This window comes from Triturus cristatus, chromosome 4_2 (assembly GCF_964204655.1).
Source record: "Triturus cristatus chromosome 4_2, aTriCri1.1, whole genome shotgun sequence".
Lineage (NCBI taxonomy): Eukaryota > Metazoa > Chordata > Amphibia > Caudata > Salamandridae > Triturus > Triturus cristatus.
The window spans coordinates 782178343-782197160 of NC_140586.1; the positions used below are offsets into that span (position 1 = coordinate 782178343).

Genomic DNA, 18818 nt, shown 5'->3' on the forward strand with positions numbered 1-18818 from the left:
TTCCCCCACGACCTTGGCACACAATATCAATGGATTTTGTAGTTGAAATGCCCCCCAGCGATGGGAAGACAGTGATATTGGTGCTGATTGATCATTTGACCAAGATGGGTCACTTCATTGCCTTAGGACGGTTACCCACATCCCAGGAACTAGCTGGGGTGTTTCTACAGCATGTGATCCGAGCTCACGGAATACCGAATGTCTTAATTACTGATAGGGGGACACAATTCACCTCCAGGTTTTGGAAGGCTCTCTGTAAAACATTGGACATAGATGCGCGTCTTTCATCCAGTTACCACCCCCAGACAGACGGCAAGACAGAACGCCTAAATCAAACCATGGAACAATATCTCCGCTGCTTTTCTTTGCAAAATGCCATACACTGGCCTACCTTGTTATGGATGGCGGAGTTCGCATACAACAACGCCACACATGCCACCTTGGGTTGTTCCCCGTTTTATTGTAATTATGGTCATCACCCCAACATGCTCCCGTTTGAATGGCCAGTCAAAACCCCCGTACCCAGTATCCAAGAACATCATGCACACCTCAGAGCCGTATTAACAGAAGCTAAACAAAATCTAGCAGATGCCCAGGCCACTCAAAAGACCTATGCAGACAGAAAGAGAACAAGAGAACCCGAGTATCAGGTGGGGGACAAGGTGTGGCTGTCGACAAAAAATCTACACTTAAGGGGGGTGAATAAATGTAAGCCCAAATACGTGGGACCCTATAGTGTAGAAGAAATTATCAACCCAGTAGCCCTACGACTGTCCTTACCTAGGGCCTGGAAACTCCACCCTGTCTTCCATGTTTCTCTTCTTCAACCCTGTCTCCCCAACACTAGATTACCTGCAAAACCGCAGCCCCTAGAGATAGAGGGTCAGGAGGAGTATGAGGTGCGAGAAATCCTGGATTCCAAGTTGGTCCGGGGGAGGGTGCAATACCTCGTGGACTGGGAAGGTTTTGGGGTAGAAGAGAGAACTTGGGAACCTGAGGAGCATTTGCATTGCCCAGAGCTGGTAGAACGGTTTCATGAAGAAAACCCAGGTAAACCAGGTCGACCGCCGAGTCGTCGGTCCTTGAGAAGGGGTACTGTGACAATCGCCAGCAGTCTCACTGATTATGCCCCTTGTCAGGAAACCGGGAGTGTTTCCGCGTTTTCCCGACATCAGGAATTCATGAACTACAAATCCCTGCATGCACTGGGGCGCATCCGACGACCCTGCCTATATAAGCGCTTCCGCGGGAAGCGGACGGTGCTTGTCAATCAGAGAGCTTGTGGATGTTTGTGGCGGAAGGAGTTCCCCGCCGGATTCCAGCGAGAAGCATTTCAGCAGCCATCCCTGTGACGGGCCGTGTCCCGCGTTTCCGAGGATTCCAGCGAGAAGCATTTCAGCAGCCATCCCTGTGACGGGCCGTGTCCCGCGTTTCCGAGGATTCCAGCGAGAAGCATTTCATCAGCCATCCCTGTGACGGGCCGTGTCCCGCGTTTCCGAGGAAGCCAGCCCAAGTCAGCGGCGAGAGAGAAGCCGAGGTATTTGGGACGGTTTATTCTTCAGCTTTCTGGTAAGCCACGAGTGTTGCTTTGTCAACACAACTTTATTGACACCGAGAGAGACAGTGCAATCTCCCGGATTACTTCTTCCCTTTTTTGCCTGGACATAGTGGGGTCGGTGTAAGTAGACACGGACACTGGTGCCTCTTTGCCGTCCTGCTTCGCAAACGGGAAGTAGTCACGTAGTCCCGAGGAAGGGAGTAACATTTAATTATCTCGAACTTTACTGTCGTGGTGACAGTGTACCTACGGAGGGCTCCCGGTTGGACCCGTTCCGTCATTGGCTTGTGGGGGTGAGAGAATATCACTCCCGGGTACTTTGTAAGGGACTGTGGAATAATCCAGGAAGGGGTGTGTGCAATTAAGGGAGAGTTCCGCAAGAAGACAGGTATATTTCAGATATCTCCTTTCAGGAGGGTAGGCGTAGTCCTGTGCCTTCACCACAATATACCGAGAGGTCTCCTGTTAACCGGTTCTCTCTCTCTCTCGTCCCATGTCTGCAGGTACTTATCTTCTCAGAAGAGATTCCAACCCCGACCTTCATCCTGGAGAGTCCCAATCCCTGGCCTCATCTATTTATGTTATCCACTTCCCTTTTTCCCACAGACCTGATCTCACGCAGTTAGGTTACCTTCCGCTGCTGGGGAGTAGGTATTTGGGAGTCAGGGACCTTCTCATCTATCGTCTCTGCTGGATTCTACCTTGCAGGTTAGTGGCGGGTTATTGGCTTGGGCGCTACTGACAACCTGGCAGCCCTGACATTTCTTAACACAAGCCATTGATTATTTTTCTACCAATAAGATGGATGCAGTGGTCATGATGATGGATGCCGAAAAGGCTTTGATTTGGTAGATTGGAGTGCTTTATTTTTTATTTTGAATAAATTTGGGTTTCCGTTATTTTTTTTAAAGAATGTTAAAGGAACTCTATAGCTGTGCGGAAGCCAAGGTTGTTATAAACGGAGAAGAGGCTGGTAGGGTACAAATTAAGCGAGGCAAACATCAAGGTTGTCCTTAATCCCCACATTTGTTTTCCTTGTTTATTGAACCTTTGGCTGTCAGGCTGCAGAAGAGTTTGTTGATTTTGCCTCCAATTGAGGGGATGGCAAAAGTCAAACTCTATGCAGATGACATTATTTTATATCTGAAGGCCGGGGGATCTAATGTCCAAAACGCACTGGATGAAATACAGAAATTTACGCAGGTGGGGGTTAGAAAGTAAACCAAGCAAAAACTGAAATCCTTCTTTTTAACTCCACTCTAGCGGATATTCCCACCTCCATCGCCATAAGACCACCGCATCCAATTAGATATTTGGGGATATACGTTACACAGGATTTTAGTCAGTTGTTCCCCCTGAATTATAATAGAATGCTTATAAAAGTGAAAAGTTTATTGGACAAATGGACTCTGCTTAATCTATCATTAATAGGACGGATTTCGATGATTAAGATGTCGATACTTCCATTGGTTATGTTTCTTTTCAGCAATCTTCCTCTGAAAATTCCGAGTTCCTATTCTAAGGAACTAGATCAAATAATTCGGAAATTTGTTTGGAATAACAAACATCCTCGAGTGAAATTTGCTACATTACAACTGGATGTAGCCTCAGGAGGTCTAGCCTTACCACATTTCTCCACATATTACCAGGCATCATTACTAGATTTGTTTTCTCAATTGGCTGTGGAAAATTCAGTATTTGATCATTTTATATTGGTGAAGATGTTGAAAGAGAGTGCAATAAGGTTGCCGAATTTTTTACGGCTGGCAAAATTGCCCAAAAGAACCAGATATAAAGTGATTTCATCATTAGTAGAAAGGATGCAGCTCTTCTTTAAATTACGAGATATTCCAGCATTTCATGCTTTTACTTTTATAGAGGACTGTGCAGCAGGTGGTCTCATAGTATCTAGTGGCCTTTCTCAACAGTGGCAAGAATTGGGCTTTAATCGGCTTGGAAGTTTCTTTCATCAAGAGACATTAATAACTTGGGAAACAGTTTGGTTACAAACTAATTCTTTAACAACAGCCCTCCCACTGAGCTTTTATCAGTTAGTTAATTTTCTCAAAATCAATTATGTAACATTGAATAAAATGTCAGAGCAAATTGCTAGGCAAATGGCAAATAAAATGTTGGGGATTGGAGGCTGGTATCGGCTACTGCATCAAAAAGCTAATTCAGAAGAGATTCTGATAACCAAACTTCAAAAAATCTATTTAGAGACCAGCTGTAAGTTCAATATAAGGGAATGGCAACAACTTAATGAGCTTAATGAGTTAGCAAAAAAAGTACTTAGAGGGGCTAATTATAAGAGGATGAATTTTTTATCTTGATGGCGCGCCTATTACACACCCCTTAAATTGCATAAGATGTTTCCAACAAACCCAAACCAATGCTTTAGATGTAATATTCAGGATGAGGGTGGATGGGTACATATTTTTTATGAATGTAATAAGCTACGACTTTTTTGGAATGAGATCTTTGTTAAGATCTCATCATCTTTGTCTTTGATCATTCAACCATCGGTTATGCTGGTTTTATTTAGCACTTCGGGGGAGGTGAAAGGGTTTACTAAATATCAGCAGTATTTCATATTCATTGCCATAGCTGTGGCAAGATCATTAGACCTACAAAATTGGAAAACAGATAAACAACCCAAGATCGACCACTGGCTTAATAAAATGAACAGAACTTTTAGGTTTGAGGAGGCCTATGCGAGAAGGGTAGGAGCAACCAAAAGATTTAGAGCTATCTGGCATGAATACTCTGAACAGGTTGAGAGGGAAGGAGAAGGATTTTAGAAAGCAAGGTATTTTAGAGTCTCTAACCTTCGCACAACCAAATAAACCAGGTCAGATTAACTATATTAGTATTATGTTGGCGATAGAAGAGGGGCAAAGTGACTAAAATGTAGTTTTAATATTATGCACTTTATTTGATAACTGCTGCTACGTTCCATCTAGCACTTTAAAAAGCTTCTTTTTATTAGCTTTTTTATGATATCTTGTTTAAGAGCTGCTCCTATTAGCATTTTGCACTTTGAATTACTGTGTGCCCCTTTATTTATCAAATATAAGAGCCATGATACTTCTTGGCTGTTTTATTTAAGCTTCAAGTACTTGTACATTATTTAAGAACTGCTATTAATTATCTGAAGGTCTTTATATGGTATTAATGCTAGCTTGATATAATATTTTTATTATGAATTGCTGCTATTACATATTTTAAAGTAGCCTTTGTTTGTATCTAATTAATTCACGCCATGCTAGTCTATATCCTTTTGGTCTGGAAATTGCACTCCCAATATTTATTTTTTCTGCCTTTATTTCTGGTTATAGTATAGTATATTAATTAGATAAATGCTATTACTGATCAACTATGTGTAATTTAGAGGATGTCATGTGTTTTGAATGTATAATTGTTGTTTTACTACTTTCTTGTTCAATAAAAAAAAAAAAAGAATGGCTGGCAGTAAGTTTTGAAATAAATCAGGGTGAGTTTCCAATGTAGAATTCCACCCAGCTGGTTTTGAATCCAAAATATAGCAGTTAATTTGTTGTTGTCGTTTTGACCCCCTAATGATGAATGACTTCAATGGGGTCTTCTTCAGGACAGTGATATGGATGCACTAAGATCAACACTAAAATATACTTGGAAAATGAGTCTTTCCAGCAGTCCAGGAGCCTGATTCCATATATCTTGAAGTTGCAGCCTACAGCAAGGGGTTGTAGCTAGCCCCGATGCTAAAATCGGCCAGGAAGAAGCAGGTGTTAAATCTCAGCTATGCTTAGCAACTCTCAATTGAATGTAGGTGTTTGTAAAAACAAGTGATGAGCTAGTGTATGGGCATATCGAGGAGGTTGCAAAACACTCAATGAGGTGGCCATTTTGGGTTCGGACTTCCACTCGCGTCCTGACAGAAGCAGTAAAAATGCCTTTAACAGTAAACAAAATACCAAAAATCCATTGTTTTCTGTACAGATTGCATGTGAAAGGCAAATAGCTGAATGTGACAAAAAGTGTGATGATTCAGTGTAATTTTAAATAATAAAATAGTCCCTCATGCATTGCAATGAAACCACTTCCTAGGACGTGGAATGATACAGCAAACAGTCGACAGTATGAATGGGCTGATTGGAGATATTGCGCCTGAGGAGTATCACCCCATGTGCTCCTAAGTTTCATCACTTAGTGCCTCTCTGGGGTTTATCTTCCCGTGCATCAGTCACTCAGTGCTCCCCCAGTGCACATCACCCTAGACTCCCCTTGTGCACCTTACCACATGGAACTCTGCTGTACATTACTCAGTGCTCCCCCCAGTGCACATCACCCTAGGCTCCCCTTGTGCACCTTACCACATGGAACTCTGCTGTACATCACTCAGTGCTCCCCGCAGTGCACATCACCCTAGGCTCCCCTTGTGCACCTTACCACATGGACCTCTGCTGTACATCACTCAGTGCTCCCCCCAGTGCACATCACCCTAGGCTCCCCTTGTGCACCTTACCACATGGACCTCTGCTGTACATCACTCAGTCCCCCCCCGTGCACATCCCCCTAGGCTCCCCTTGTGCACCTTACCACATGGAACTCTGCTGTTCATCACTCAGTGCTCCCTGCAGTGCACATCCCCCTAGGCTCCCCTTGTGCACCTTACCACATGGAACTCTGCTGTACATCACTCAGTGCTCCCCAGTGCACATCACCCTAGGCTCCCCTTGTGCACCTTACCACATGGACCTCTGCTGTACATCACTCAGTGCTCCCCCCAGTGCACATCACCCTAGGCTCCCCTTGTGCACCTTACCACATCACTCAGTGCCCCCTTTCAGGCATTTTACCTTTTGCCCCTTAATGTGCATCTGCCTATTCTACTCCGGAATATGTATGTCTCCTAGTCTTTGATCTTGATGTCATGAACCATCTGCTTTCACAGCTTAAGCGAGGGTGGTGTTGATAAATAAAGTCATTTATTACCCTGTCCTGGCTGCAGCTCTGCAGACAAAAGCAAAAAAGAAATCAAAGGTAAAGGAAACCAATAAACAACACAGTGATCAGGAGTTAACCACAACAAAGAAATTAAGAGAAAAAGACAGGGAATGAAAGAGAGAGTGGGGTTTGGAAGGTAGAGCAAAAGGAAGGACATACCAATAAGAACAGACCTGTGGATTAAAGGATGAATGCAAGAATAAAAGGACTGATGGATGGAAGGGGAAAATTACATGGGTGGGAGAAAGAAAGTGTCTGTATGGATGAAAGGCTGGATGAGTGTGTGAGTGGATGGAGGAATAGAAGGCTGGATGGAAGGGAGGAAGGATGAATTGGTGGATTAATAAAGGAGGGTGAATTGGTGGATGGATGAAAACGAATGGATGGGTAAAGGTATGGAGGAATGGTTGGAAGTGTGAGTAGGAGGATGGATGTAAGACTGTAATGATGAGAGGGTAGATGGATGGAATGGTGAAAGGATGGATGTATGGATGGAAACATGAAAGGATGGATAGATAGATAGATGCATGACAGGCTTAACGGATGGAGAAATAGATGTACAGAAGGCTGGATTAAGGGAGCTCAACCTGAGTGGGTAGATTTCACTCGCTTTCCTTACCTGATGGCGTTCGAGGGATGGATCAAAGAGGGGGCATTTTAATGTTCTTGTCATTTTTGTCATTGATGCATTTGTCTTTTGCACTTAGTGAAAATTTACCTCTGCGGGTGTGTTGGTCTGTGTTAATATGTAGATGCTGTATTTGTGCACCTATTTACAAATGCTGCTATATATGCGATATAGGAAGCCAAATCTGATAATTTTGTCAATGATAATCACTGCGATACTCCTGAAAAAAGGCTTCTGAGTTATTTTTATCAGAACAATTTTGTATTACAGCTAAATACTGACTAAGTTAGTTGGCTTAGTAGACTTTTTATGTCTGTTAGTGAAATATTCGTCCTAATTTACACACCATAATGTAAATGTAAGTCCGTTTTTATATAGCGCAGCTACTCATCCTTACGGGTCTCAAGGCGCTGGGGGCTGTCGTGGAAATTAAGTGAGCTATTGCCCAGAGTCACACGGTGCTGAGCTGAGCTGCCGCCAGAGCCGGAGATCGAACCGTGAACCCTATGCTGCAAAGTCAGCTGCCCTGGCCGCTGCACCACACCTCTCCTCACCATAAATAGCCCCACTTTTAGGGAAAGTTTCAGAACAAGAAGATCAGGGTAAGGTTAAAGGGTGGGGATCACGTACACCATCACTTAAAGAAAAGGTGGAAAAGTCAGCTCTTCCTTGAAGTATTACATTAGGCTGAGTCGGTTTCTAAAATTCAGCCAGGCCTTCAATGCAAGAAGGCACATTGCAAAGCCCTCCATGGGGTCTAAATCATAGTCATGTCCAAACAAGTTCAACTGAAGACTAAAGGGATGTGGAGAATGAAAGCAGTACATGCAGAACAAGGGTGTGGGAGGAGGAGGCAGGGTGTGGGGAAGGGTGAATGAAAATCAGGGCGAGGATTGCAGCCATCACAAGACTGTTGTGAAAAGAGACATAATGGAAACCTATGGTAAATGAGAGGGAGTGAGAGAGTGAGATCAGAAAAAGGGTTTATGGATAACACAAAGAGGGGGCATGAAATAGACAGGATGCAACAAAAATGAAGTGGTGAGTAGAAGACCTACCATTTTTCAGTACAGAAAGTACTTAAAATGTCCAATGGATTAATCACAACATGTGCTTCTTGTACCAAATAAAATGTAGTTAGTAGTGTCTCTATTTGGACAGGATACTGAGCTAAAGTCTAAGAAATGTTAGGTAGTGTGTAATGTGCATGATTTTACAAGCATCTGGAAACATAAGGCCTTATTTGGTGTTTGGCATTCAGGATACTCTTTCAAAATATGGTGGAGATCCTGTCCACTGTATTACAAATGCCATAGGCTACAATGCCCTTGTAGTACCAGGGACGGAATATCTGCCATGTTTGTGATGGAGTATCCCGTCACCAAACTCTAACGAAGGCCATCATCTTTAAGATAACCTCTAATCGCTGCAACCAGGAACATGAGTTACTCACCCCAGACAATAGCTTGGGACATCTGCTGAGAGGGTGACGGGTATTTCTGTGGTAAAGAGGGATCTATGGATGGGCATGCTGTGAGGGTGACAACGTTGGGGTAGTACCCAGGAAGAATGGGACAGATTAGGCAAACTGCAGTGACCTTAACCCTGATGCTTAGCTGGTGAGCCCACATGGTTTGGTTTATGATGCAAACTGTCTGTGTGGTTTTGCGCTGCCTTCCATGGCCACCTACTGGTCTGTGGGTTCAGCAGTGGAGAAGATCATCTGTGCATGGTGCTCAAATCTGCATATGCATCCTATACCCATCTCTGGCTATTTTCATAATATTTTGCCTTTATTTTATTTGTTTTTCCTACAGTTTTTATAATAGTGAACCTGTATAAGAGTTACTGGTGATCTGTATTGGCAGTGGCTGCGAGTGCCCATCTCAAATCCTTAAGTATATATGCAGATGGTTTGGAAAATTTAGATTAGCATGCAAGATTTGCTATTCAAGTTCTTCTCCAGTGCACCTCTGCTCACACCTAGTTCGTCAATTTTAGGTCTTAAATCAGCCACTTAAATCATCCATCTCTTAGAACGACTTAACATCACACCTAAACATAGGAGTCTGTCAACATTTGTTCGCTCACTTGTAACACTGAGTCACCTGCACAGATAAACGTATCTACTAGTAAAATCACCCAACACCATATACTTACATTGATTCACTCTCACCTGCTGCACCAACCAATCATACTTGAAATATAACTCACAACTAGACCCACCACCTATTCACCCACAGCCACTCACATCCTATCTCAGTCAAAGCTATCACTCACCATTCACTTGCATATTCACATCAGCACCCACTATATCAAAACCAATTTTAACAATACTTGCTCAAAATCACTCTAATAACACCCATCCCTCTCAACACCAATCACATACCTCACCACAGTCATGTGCACCATCATTCTTCTCTCAACAGTGACTCACCAACCAAAATATGCTTACATCTATCTTCACTCACTCTGAGTCAGACTTGTGTGTCCTCTACTGCAGAATAGTTAGCTCTCTTGCTGTGGGACCTACCCCTAAAAGATGTGCAGCATCTGGGATGTATGTCTGCACTTGTTAGATCTGGAAACACTAAAACATGTTATGCTGAGCATGTCTAGCTTATTAGATAATTAGATGATCCCAGGATGGACCTGTTTAGTGTAAGGGTTTTTTAGATAGTCCGCAGTCTAAGTCAGATCTCAGTTACACTATTTCTAGTATACATGTTTCTGCATGTGTGCCTGTGTGTGTTTGTTGTCTGTGTGTATGTGTGTCTTTATGCAGTATGACCATTGGCCTGGGAACCTACATGTGTGTTGTCTGCTTGTGCATCCACCCATATAACACCAGACACACTCACTGCAACAAAGAACACATTCACCTGAAATAAATCATACTTATTGGCTTTGCCAACAGTTATTTTTTGTTGTCTTGCAAGGGCCCACCAGCCACATCCATACTGCTACAATGCCGCACACTAATATTAGTGAATGTAGCATTCCGCACATACCTAATTTCTGTTTTACTGTTCCAAAATAGCGATTGACCTTCATGGATTGGTAAAATATTAATTATGACAAAAACATTCCGTGACAGATGTCCGTGTATATGCTTACATGTGCACCCACAATCAGACATCTGTGAATGGCGTTTGTAAAACTTTACTGTAAACATTACAACATGGCCATAAATATGTGTGCAAGCATGAAGGTCATTTCAAAAACTTTCAAACATGGCGATCTGTGCGTGTGCAACTGCCAGGCAGCTCTCTTTGAATTGTTCAGGATACTTTATTGTTCACTAATGGCTGCCAGAACCAGCAACACAAGCATTTGCAAAGTCAAGGTCAGACAGCTAGGCTTTACCTTACAATGAGACCTACACCTTTAAAGTAGTATGAACCATTCCCCATTAGAACATTGGAATGTTGACCGCTCCATTGAATGAAAATTGAGTCCTCTGGGCTTCTCATGGCTGGTAGAAGCTTGAAGCATCAATATTCCAATGTTTGTTTACAGCTGTTGTTGTGAACAGAGGTCTCACGGAAATCCCCTCGGGCTCCGTGAGGCTTTTGTTTTAAAAATGAGAACATTCTGCCCTCAAGAGGCGGAATGTTCTAATAGCCTTAGAAACCTGCGTAGCAGGATCTACCGGCAATTAAAGGCCCGCTCCCTTGTTAAAGGCCCTCTCCCATGGCTCGGTCCTTTAACGCTGGAGCGGGCTTTAAATGCTTGTTAGAGCCCGCTACGGCAGGCTCTAAGGCTATACTCGACAATAGAAGCCAGCTCAAAAGACTACCTGGTCATTTATAGCTAAAATACATCCTGGATCAACTTTTGCATATAACAGTATTCTTCACAATATTCATAATCCTAAATAAACTAATGGAGTTGATCCGGATACATAAAGGACACACAACTTTATTTCTCCCTACCACAGTTCTGTACTAACGTCCGGTTTATAAGAGCATATGTACAACAAAACTATTTACCTCTGGATCTGTCCACACACTGGGGTTTCTGTGAAGGCAATAAATGCTTATAGACGCCAAACAGCCTGTTAAAAATAGAAGAGAAAAGAGGTAATGCACATTCCTAGTAAAAACTCGTAAACTCTACTTTCAATGTACGCTGTAAATACTATTAAAACCCTCTGTAACAAAACTGTAAAACATCTTGACTTCAGTACACAAAATTGTACATGTATTAATTCAATTAAAGTTGTTTTTATATAACGCGTAGCTACCAGACCGGGCCTCCCAGTGCTTATTTCAAGAACATCTCCGTAAAACCTACATGACCCTTAAAGCAATAACCCCTGCTTCAGAAAAGGTGGGTTTTAAGAATTTTTCTGAAGAAGACTTCTGATTGCTGACTTTTGAGGGGAGCGGGAAAGGAGTTGCACAGATTGGGAACAAGATGTGCACAGCAGTGGTTGCCACTTCTCACTCTTTTGACTGTGGGCGCCTACATGAGCCCTTGTCTGCTTGACCAAAGGGACCTACCTGGAACGTAGCAGGTAAGTGCTGGATGATAATTGGGCTTTTTCCATGGAAGGCCCAATGTGCGAAGCAGGGGCCTTAAAAATAATTCTCTTTTTAACTGGAAGCCAGTGAGGGCTGCTAAGGCTGGTCTGGCTTATTGATGCTTCGGTAGTTTGTGAAGGACTCTGGCTGCTGTTTTCTGGACCACTTGGAGACTGTTTATCACGTATTTTGGACTCCCTAAATAAAAGGAGTTCCCATAATCTAGAAGTGAGTTTATGAGACCCTGCACCACTATCTTCCTCGTGGATTGTGGTAGCATGTGTAAGAACTTTGTGAGGGATCCCAGAATGCCAAAACATGATCACAACAGCTTTTTGGCCTGCATTTCCATCATAAGCTTATCATCTTTCAAGAACCCTAGACTTTTTACTGCTTTTGAAGGTTTCGGTCATTTTCAAAGTTGCTCTAACCATATCAGTTCTCTTAACCTTGTCATATTGTTTCCTATCACAAGAACCTCTGTTTTAATGCCACTGAGTTTCAGACTGCTTGCAGACACCCAGTCTGTACCCTCCTTGAAGCATAAACTGAGTTGGGTGGGGGTTTAGTTGACATCAGGAGTGAGGGCCATGATGATTTGAGTGACCTCAGCATATGACACTAAGGCCAGTCCATGTGCCTGTATGGTTTCAGCTACGGGGCGCACATACGTATTAAAAAATGTAGGGGTTAGAGATGAGCTCTGTGGCACTCTGCATTGTAAAGGGTGGACGGTTGAAAATAATGGGTCTTCACATACCTGGAAACTCCTGTTTACTAGGAAGGCTTCCAGTCACTTGATGGTGTCCCCTGATATTCCAGTTTACATCATCCTCTGGATGAGGGTAGTGTGTGACAGAGTGTCGAAGGCCGGGCTGATGTCCAACATTATCATTGCCGTTGACCCGCCTTGATCTAAAATTGAACGGAGTTCCTCGGTCGCTACCAGAAGTGCAGCCTCTGTGCTAGTCTCTGAGCTACAGCCCAATCTGAAGCTTGTCTGGGTGGGATGGAGAATGCAGTGAGTTTCCAGGAAATTGGATAGGTGTTTATTGACATGCTTTTCAATTAGTTTGCTTGCTACCGGGAGCAAGGAGACTATTTCCTTTGTATATATTAGCATTTCATGTTTGGGTATCCTGACTATGTAAATCTCACCATCATTTGTGTTTTTTGGTGCGCCCCTTCTTGTCGCTGGACATACTTCCTTACGCGTCACTTGCGCCGTCACCAATTTCACGAGCACTTGTGCACAGTATCCCACAGGTTACATGCCATTTAATGTAATGCCATTTATATGTTTTTACTAAACTCAATCCTATGTTGTCACATTGTTCTTTTGTCTCCCTGGTTTCTCCTTCAGCTCACAGCAATTAATTGTGCTGCTTGAAATTGATGTTGCACCAAAGGGCCAGCGATAAGAGGCTGCACCTAGTGGCTTGTGAAGAGAGGGACTGTGCCTACCATGTACTCCTCAAGGAGAAGCCACCTCCAGAGTCCATTCAAGCAAAGAGAACTCTAAGGGGCAGCTGACTGGCCTCCTGTTGGCAGTACATGGCCACAAGAGCTGAAGAAGCCTGCTGAGGCAAGTTGGTAGCTTAAAGTCTTTGAGCCACTACCACCGCCGCCATGCAGAACCTAGAACCAAGACTTAATGCACAAAGTTACACCCAAGTTCACTGAGCCCAGGAGTACTGTCAGAGAGTTCTGGGGTTCTCAGAAGGCAATGTATGAACTCAGGAAGGATTATGCTGTGACTGCAACAACGGTTGACTGGTAGTCCAGTGGTGACTGGACTTCGCCCAGACGGTAAAGGACCTCATGGGAGATGTACCCTGCAATTAGGACCCTCTCACTATCTTCGTGAATCAAGCAATCCCTCCAGGAACAGCCCTGTTGATCAAGTAGAGTCCACAGCATCGTTGGAGCATCTTCAGCTTCTTTCATCCCTTGCATCAGGACCACTCCATAGGAATCCATGGCAATGCATATATAGTGCCTGGAACTGTTAAAGGATTGCTTCTCATGTTAAGGTAACTGTTCTTGAGGGCATTGCTAGTCCCCCCAACTAGTTCCCTGCCGGAGTTGGTCACTCCAAGTACATATAACTGACCGCATTGACACTTACCTACGTTTTCTTTGAAAAAGGTTATAAGCATCCAATTTGTTGACGTTGCTAAGGCTTGTTTGTGGTCGAGTGAACTTGCACTTATTTATTATTGCTTCCAAAAGCTACACCTCCCGAATCCTCAGGTGGATCTTTTTCGTTCTTGTGTCTCAATTCTTATAAAAATACAACCCATTGTTTTTTTAATAGGCATCTTGAGTGTTGTGTTGATTTCTTCTTCAGTTGTTTTGATTTTGTTTAAAGGCTTAAACACTTGTTCCTCGGTATAAGACTTGCTGCTCACTGCTACAGCTACCCAGGATTGAGCTAAGGGTTTAAAAGACAAAACTCAAAAGTTCTAAAAGAGGTGGTAAGTGTATTATATAGTGAGGTTGCACTACCACACCATATAATGCGCCACATTTTCCCACATTAGTACCTAGAAGTGGGATCCAGAACTTGTGTTTAGCAGTGCCACACAGTTCTTGAAGTTAAGACCTCTGAGAATTCGCACAGTTGGACACCTAGAAAAGAAGTCCTTGCTTCCAAAAAGTATTATCTGTGCGCACAGTTGAACTCCTAAGGGCTCTCTACAAGAGTTCCAAAACCCTCCCCCAGAGGAGTGGAGGAGAGTTTGAAAATGTTGGCAACGTTTTCTACAAGTTCAAGTAAAGGAAGAAAGGTTATCCACAGGTATTTTAACAAGTTCTAGAGCAACTTTTCGATGCAGGAGACATGGAGCTCGGCTTGGCAAATCTGTCCTCACACAAAAGGGAAGATTTGAAGGCATTTTGTGCAGAGGAATATCATCATGAGAGCCGAGAAACCTGATTTTGATTAAGGAATTGAGAGCCTGAGAGGAGGCTCACAGGATACCTTCATGCTTGAGAAAGGAATTACCTCAAAGTAGTGGGGGTGAAGGTGGAGGACTAGCACAGTCTGTTGAGTGGAGCCAGTGGGGCAGGCAGAAACATATCGGCCTTGGAGGGTAAAGAGGGTACCCAGAGCACACTGCCTCACTGCTATGAACACAGCCAGAGATCATACAGGGCAGCATGGCAGCCTTAACTTGGAGGAGAGGGCCATAGCTCTGGCTGAGAGAAGTTTAGCCAGGAAAAAGTATCTACACTGGGCTTGGAGCCCAGAGAAGATGGCGGCCTCAGATCTGGAGGTGCTGACGGGGGGCACCTGGTGTACGGTTGACCAAAGGACTTGTCCCTAGCTACGAATATAGCATGTTACAATGTGTGATTTTACTATGCAGTATTTAACAATGTGGTCGTTACAACGACCGCGTTGTTACAGCGTGATGCCATTACTACGCAAGTCATTATTATGGATCAAAAGCTACCTGACTGGTCGGAGCTCTAAAGTCCAAATCGGCAAATTTTCCTCTAAAGATCAGGAAGTAGATAAAGGTGTGCCACAGGGCTCCATATTAAGTCCCACGCTTTTTAACCTTTACGTGTCTCCACTAGCAAAATTAATCAAAGCGTACGGTTTCGAAACCGTATCCTATGCAGACGACACACAAATTCTCATCACCCTGGGAACTGATCCCACCAATATCAAAGCTAGATTCCAACAATGCATGCTTGCGGTAAAAGACTGGATGACAATTGCTAGTTTTTTTTGTTTTTGTTTTCCACACCAAAATTGTGGATATCTCCATACAATTGGAAGTACAGAAGAATCTTCTGGAAACACACACTATTACAAATCTGGCAATATTAGAAACCTGGCCAAAGGACCCCGATAAGATTCTTACTAAATTTCCCCTCATTACCCTTGAAAATCTTAACCTCCTGCTGGATCGGACGAAATCTTCCTCTCCTCTAGATCCTTGCCCCCTCAAAACTCTGAAAGAGTGTAGGGACACCCTCTTACCCCACATCCTGGATGCTATGAATAATGCCTTACAACATGGTGTATTCCCCTCGGCCTGGAAGAGAGCCATTGTAAAGCCGCTATTGAAGAAAGCATCACTGGATCCGGCAGTATTAAAAAAATTTAGACCAATTTCTCTCTTGCCGGCTCCAGCTAAAATGCTTGAGATGCATCTAAATCAGTGTCTTTCGGCATTTTTGGAGTCTTCTGGTTTTCTTGACCAAACTCAACATGGGTTTAGAAAACTACATAGCACTGAATCTGCACTCACTGTTGTGTCCAATAACATCAGGATGAATGTAGATAAAGGCCTGACCACAATACTGGTTTTACTGGATCTGACCGCTGCATTCGACACCCTCTCTCCCTCGGTCCTAACATCTCGACTAAGGGAGATGGGTGTAGAGGGGTCCGCTCTTAACCTGTTATCCTCCTTCCTAGACCGCAGAGAGCAGAGGGTCAAAATGGATAATTACCTCTCCCCTGTAAAGTCTATGCAATGTGGAGTGCCACAAGGGTCGGCTTTAAGTCCGACCCTTTTCAACATCTATGTGGCCCCACTTGCGAGACTAGTAAGATCCCAGGGGATGGAGGTGGTATCGTATGCAGACGACACGCAGATCATGGTGTCTGTGTCACAGTCTATTAGCATCTCGGCAGCTGGTTTCAGGAGCGGCATGCAATCGATTGCCGATTGGATGACCCTTAATTCTTTAAGGTTGAATGGTGACAAGACTGAGGTCCTGATTTTTGGAAAGGATAGAGATGCCTGGTCGAATTAATGGTGGCCGCCTTCATTGGGGACGTGCCCAACCCCTTCTCAGTCTGCAAAAAACCTGGGGGTCATTTTTGACACTGAGTTGGCTATGAATCTGCAGATAAATAGAACTGTAGCTACCTGCTGGGGAGTTTTAAAAATACTACGTAGAATAGTTCACTACTTATCTCCACAAGCAAGAAAACAAACAGTTGTTGCACTGATCGGGTCTCACTTAGATTATTGTAACGCACTATATACTCAGATCAACAAGGGATTGCTGCTGCGTTTACAAGTAACACAGAATGCAGCAGCAAGATTTGTTCTTGACCTTCCTATTTCAGCCTCCGTCACTCTGGCTAGGAAGAATCTTCATTGGTTGCCCATTGAATATCGTATTTCTTTTAAAATTGTTTGTTTAGTCCACAAGGCACTTATGGCAGGACCGACTGATGGATTAGGATCTCTGCTGTCTAGATATGTCCCTGGCAGATGTCTTAGATCTGCTCAACAGAATCTCCTTGTTATCCCCCCTATCAAGAAGACAAGATGGGGAGCAAGAGCCTTTGCATCGATTGCTCCGCGTCTGTGGAACGCACTCCCCTCTGAGCTCAAGGCTATTTCATCTTTGCCCCTTTTTAAGCGAGCCCTTAAGACCTGGTTCTTTAGGAAAGCATATCACTAACATTGCAGGACTATTCTAGCTATTATTTTAGGCGCCTTGATGCCCTTTGGGCTGAGTTTTTTGCGCGTTATAAATTTAATTTCATTCATTCATTCATTCAAACAACTATCTGTTTCTCAATGCAGGCAAAACAGAGATTTTGCTTTTTGGAAATGCACACAAATATTGGACAGACGAATGGTGGCCGCCAGTACTGGGACCTTGTCCCCCACCCAAGGCGAAAGCCCGGAACTTAGGGATAATGCTAGACAACAAACTCACCATGTCCGACCATATTAACAACATTGCGCGCACCAACTTTGGACTCATGCGTAATCTTAAGAAAATTTTCAAGTGGATTCCCCTCCCCTCTCATCTGCCCTTAATCCAGGGACTAATCATTGGCCGCCTGGACTATGGCAACGCTCTTTTCGCCTCCATAAATGAAAACCTCTTGAACAAACTCCAGGTCCTGCAAAACACTGCAGCCAGGATGGCTCTCGATCTCCCCCCCGCACCTCTTCCGCTCCCTGTCTGAGGTCACTTCATTGGCTTCCCATGAAAAAGCGCATAAAGTTTAAAATTTGCTGCTTGGTTCATAAAACTCTGAATGGCAAAGGTCCAACATATCTAGCCAAAAAGCTCACAGACTATCGCCCGACTAGAATACTCAGATCTACTAGCAGGCACCTTCTCACTATCACAAAGATGTTTAAACACCCCTCACACACCAAGAATGACCCATGGTGTCATGCTTCATCATAGGGGTCTTCCCGCCCCGCTGCAGGACGGGGCGTGCTACAACCTACGAATACGTGGGAGCACTGATGATAAAGTGCTATGTGTAGTGCAATGGGAGGGTCTGAGGTAAATGTGAATGTGAGATTAAAAAGGACCTAGCCCCTAGGACAAAAGACCTTTAATAAGTCAGAGGGGGCTGGTACTAGTAAAAAGGTGGTGCGGAGACTTCCTACTCAATGCGTGGTTTACTCCTAGTATGTAGTCAACATGTTTTGATGCAAGGCATCTTCATCAGGACAGGGTTAAGATCCCTCCTATGTGCAAATTTATGTACTTATGAGAATACTATCAACATAAGTGAAGAAATGCGAAAATATACAGTACCTAATGGTATGCGTATCTATTCTGTAGGGGAAAAAAATAAAGAAAAAGTACTCGTTTAGTTGCCCAGGAAATATAATCATCATACCTGCAAACATAAGGAATGTGCCACAAACGTGACAAAAACTTGATAGTTTTAGCCATAATTCTTAATTGTTGCAGAAGAAAGTGCGGTGACCTGTAAGAAATAGAGACATACACGACACTACGAACAGATAACAGAAAAAACACACTCTAAAAAATACGTGAACTGTACTCATAATCAGAGATAGACCCAGTGGTGTATTGAATACATTCTTAAGTGTACGTGAGGTGTTTCCTCATGGACCTTAGGGCGGGTGGAAAAAACAATAAGGAGCCTCAATGCTGAAAAAAGAATGGAAACGGAGAAATGGCTGTTATGTCCTGACTACTCCTTGAGAAATGCCGTGACCGGTATCCTCAAGCGGCTAAGCCGTACTCACGTATCCTTAAACAGCCAAAAGCTTAATGTGCATCCATCCTGGGGTTCCGTCGATATGCGGAGAAACACCTACAGTGCCCAGTTTAAGTACAGCCAGTTCTTGTCGAATTACGGGAA

The 18818-nt window shown here is 43.6% G+C and overlaps 1 protein-coding gene across 3 annotated transcripts in view; it reads right to left on the minus strand.

Moving 5' to 3' along the window:
• The window catches only part of LOC146835042 (cytochrome P450 4B1-like), a 438175-nt gene that overhangs the window by 81432 nt on the left and 337925 nt on the right, over positions 1-18818 (minus strand). For all 3 annotated transcript variants that reach the window (XR_014960677.1, XM_085602703.1, XM_085602704.1), the window contains one exon: positions 11168-11232. Coding sequence is in view for 2 of the 3 variants with exons in the window: in XM_085602703.1 (XP_085458829.1) it covers positions 11168-11232 (65 nt within the window). In the remaining variant the exon portion in view is untranslated. The remainder of the gene's footprint in view (positions 1-11167; positions 11233-18818) is intronic.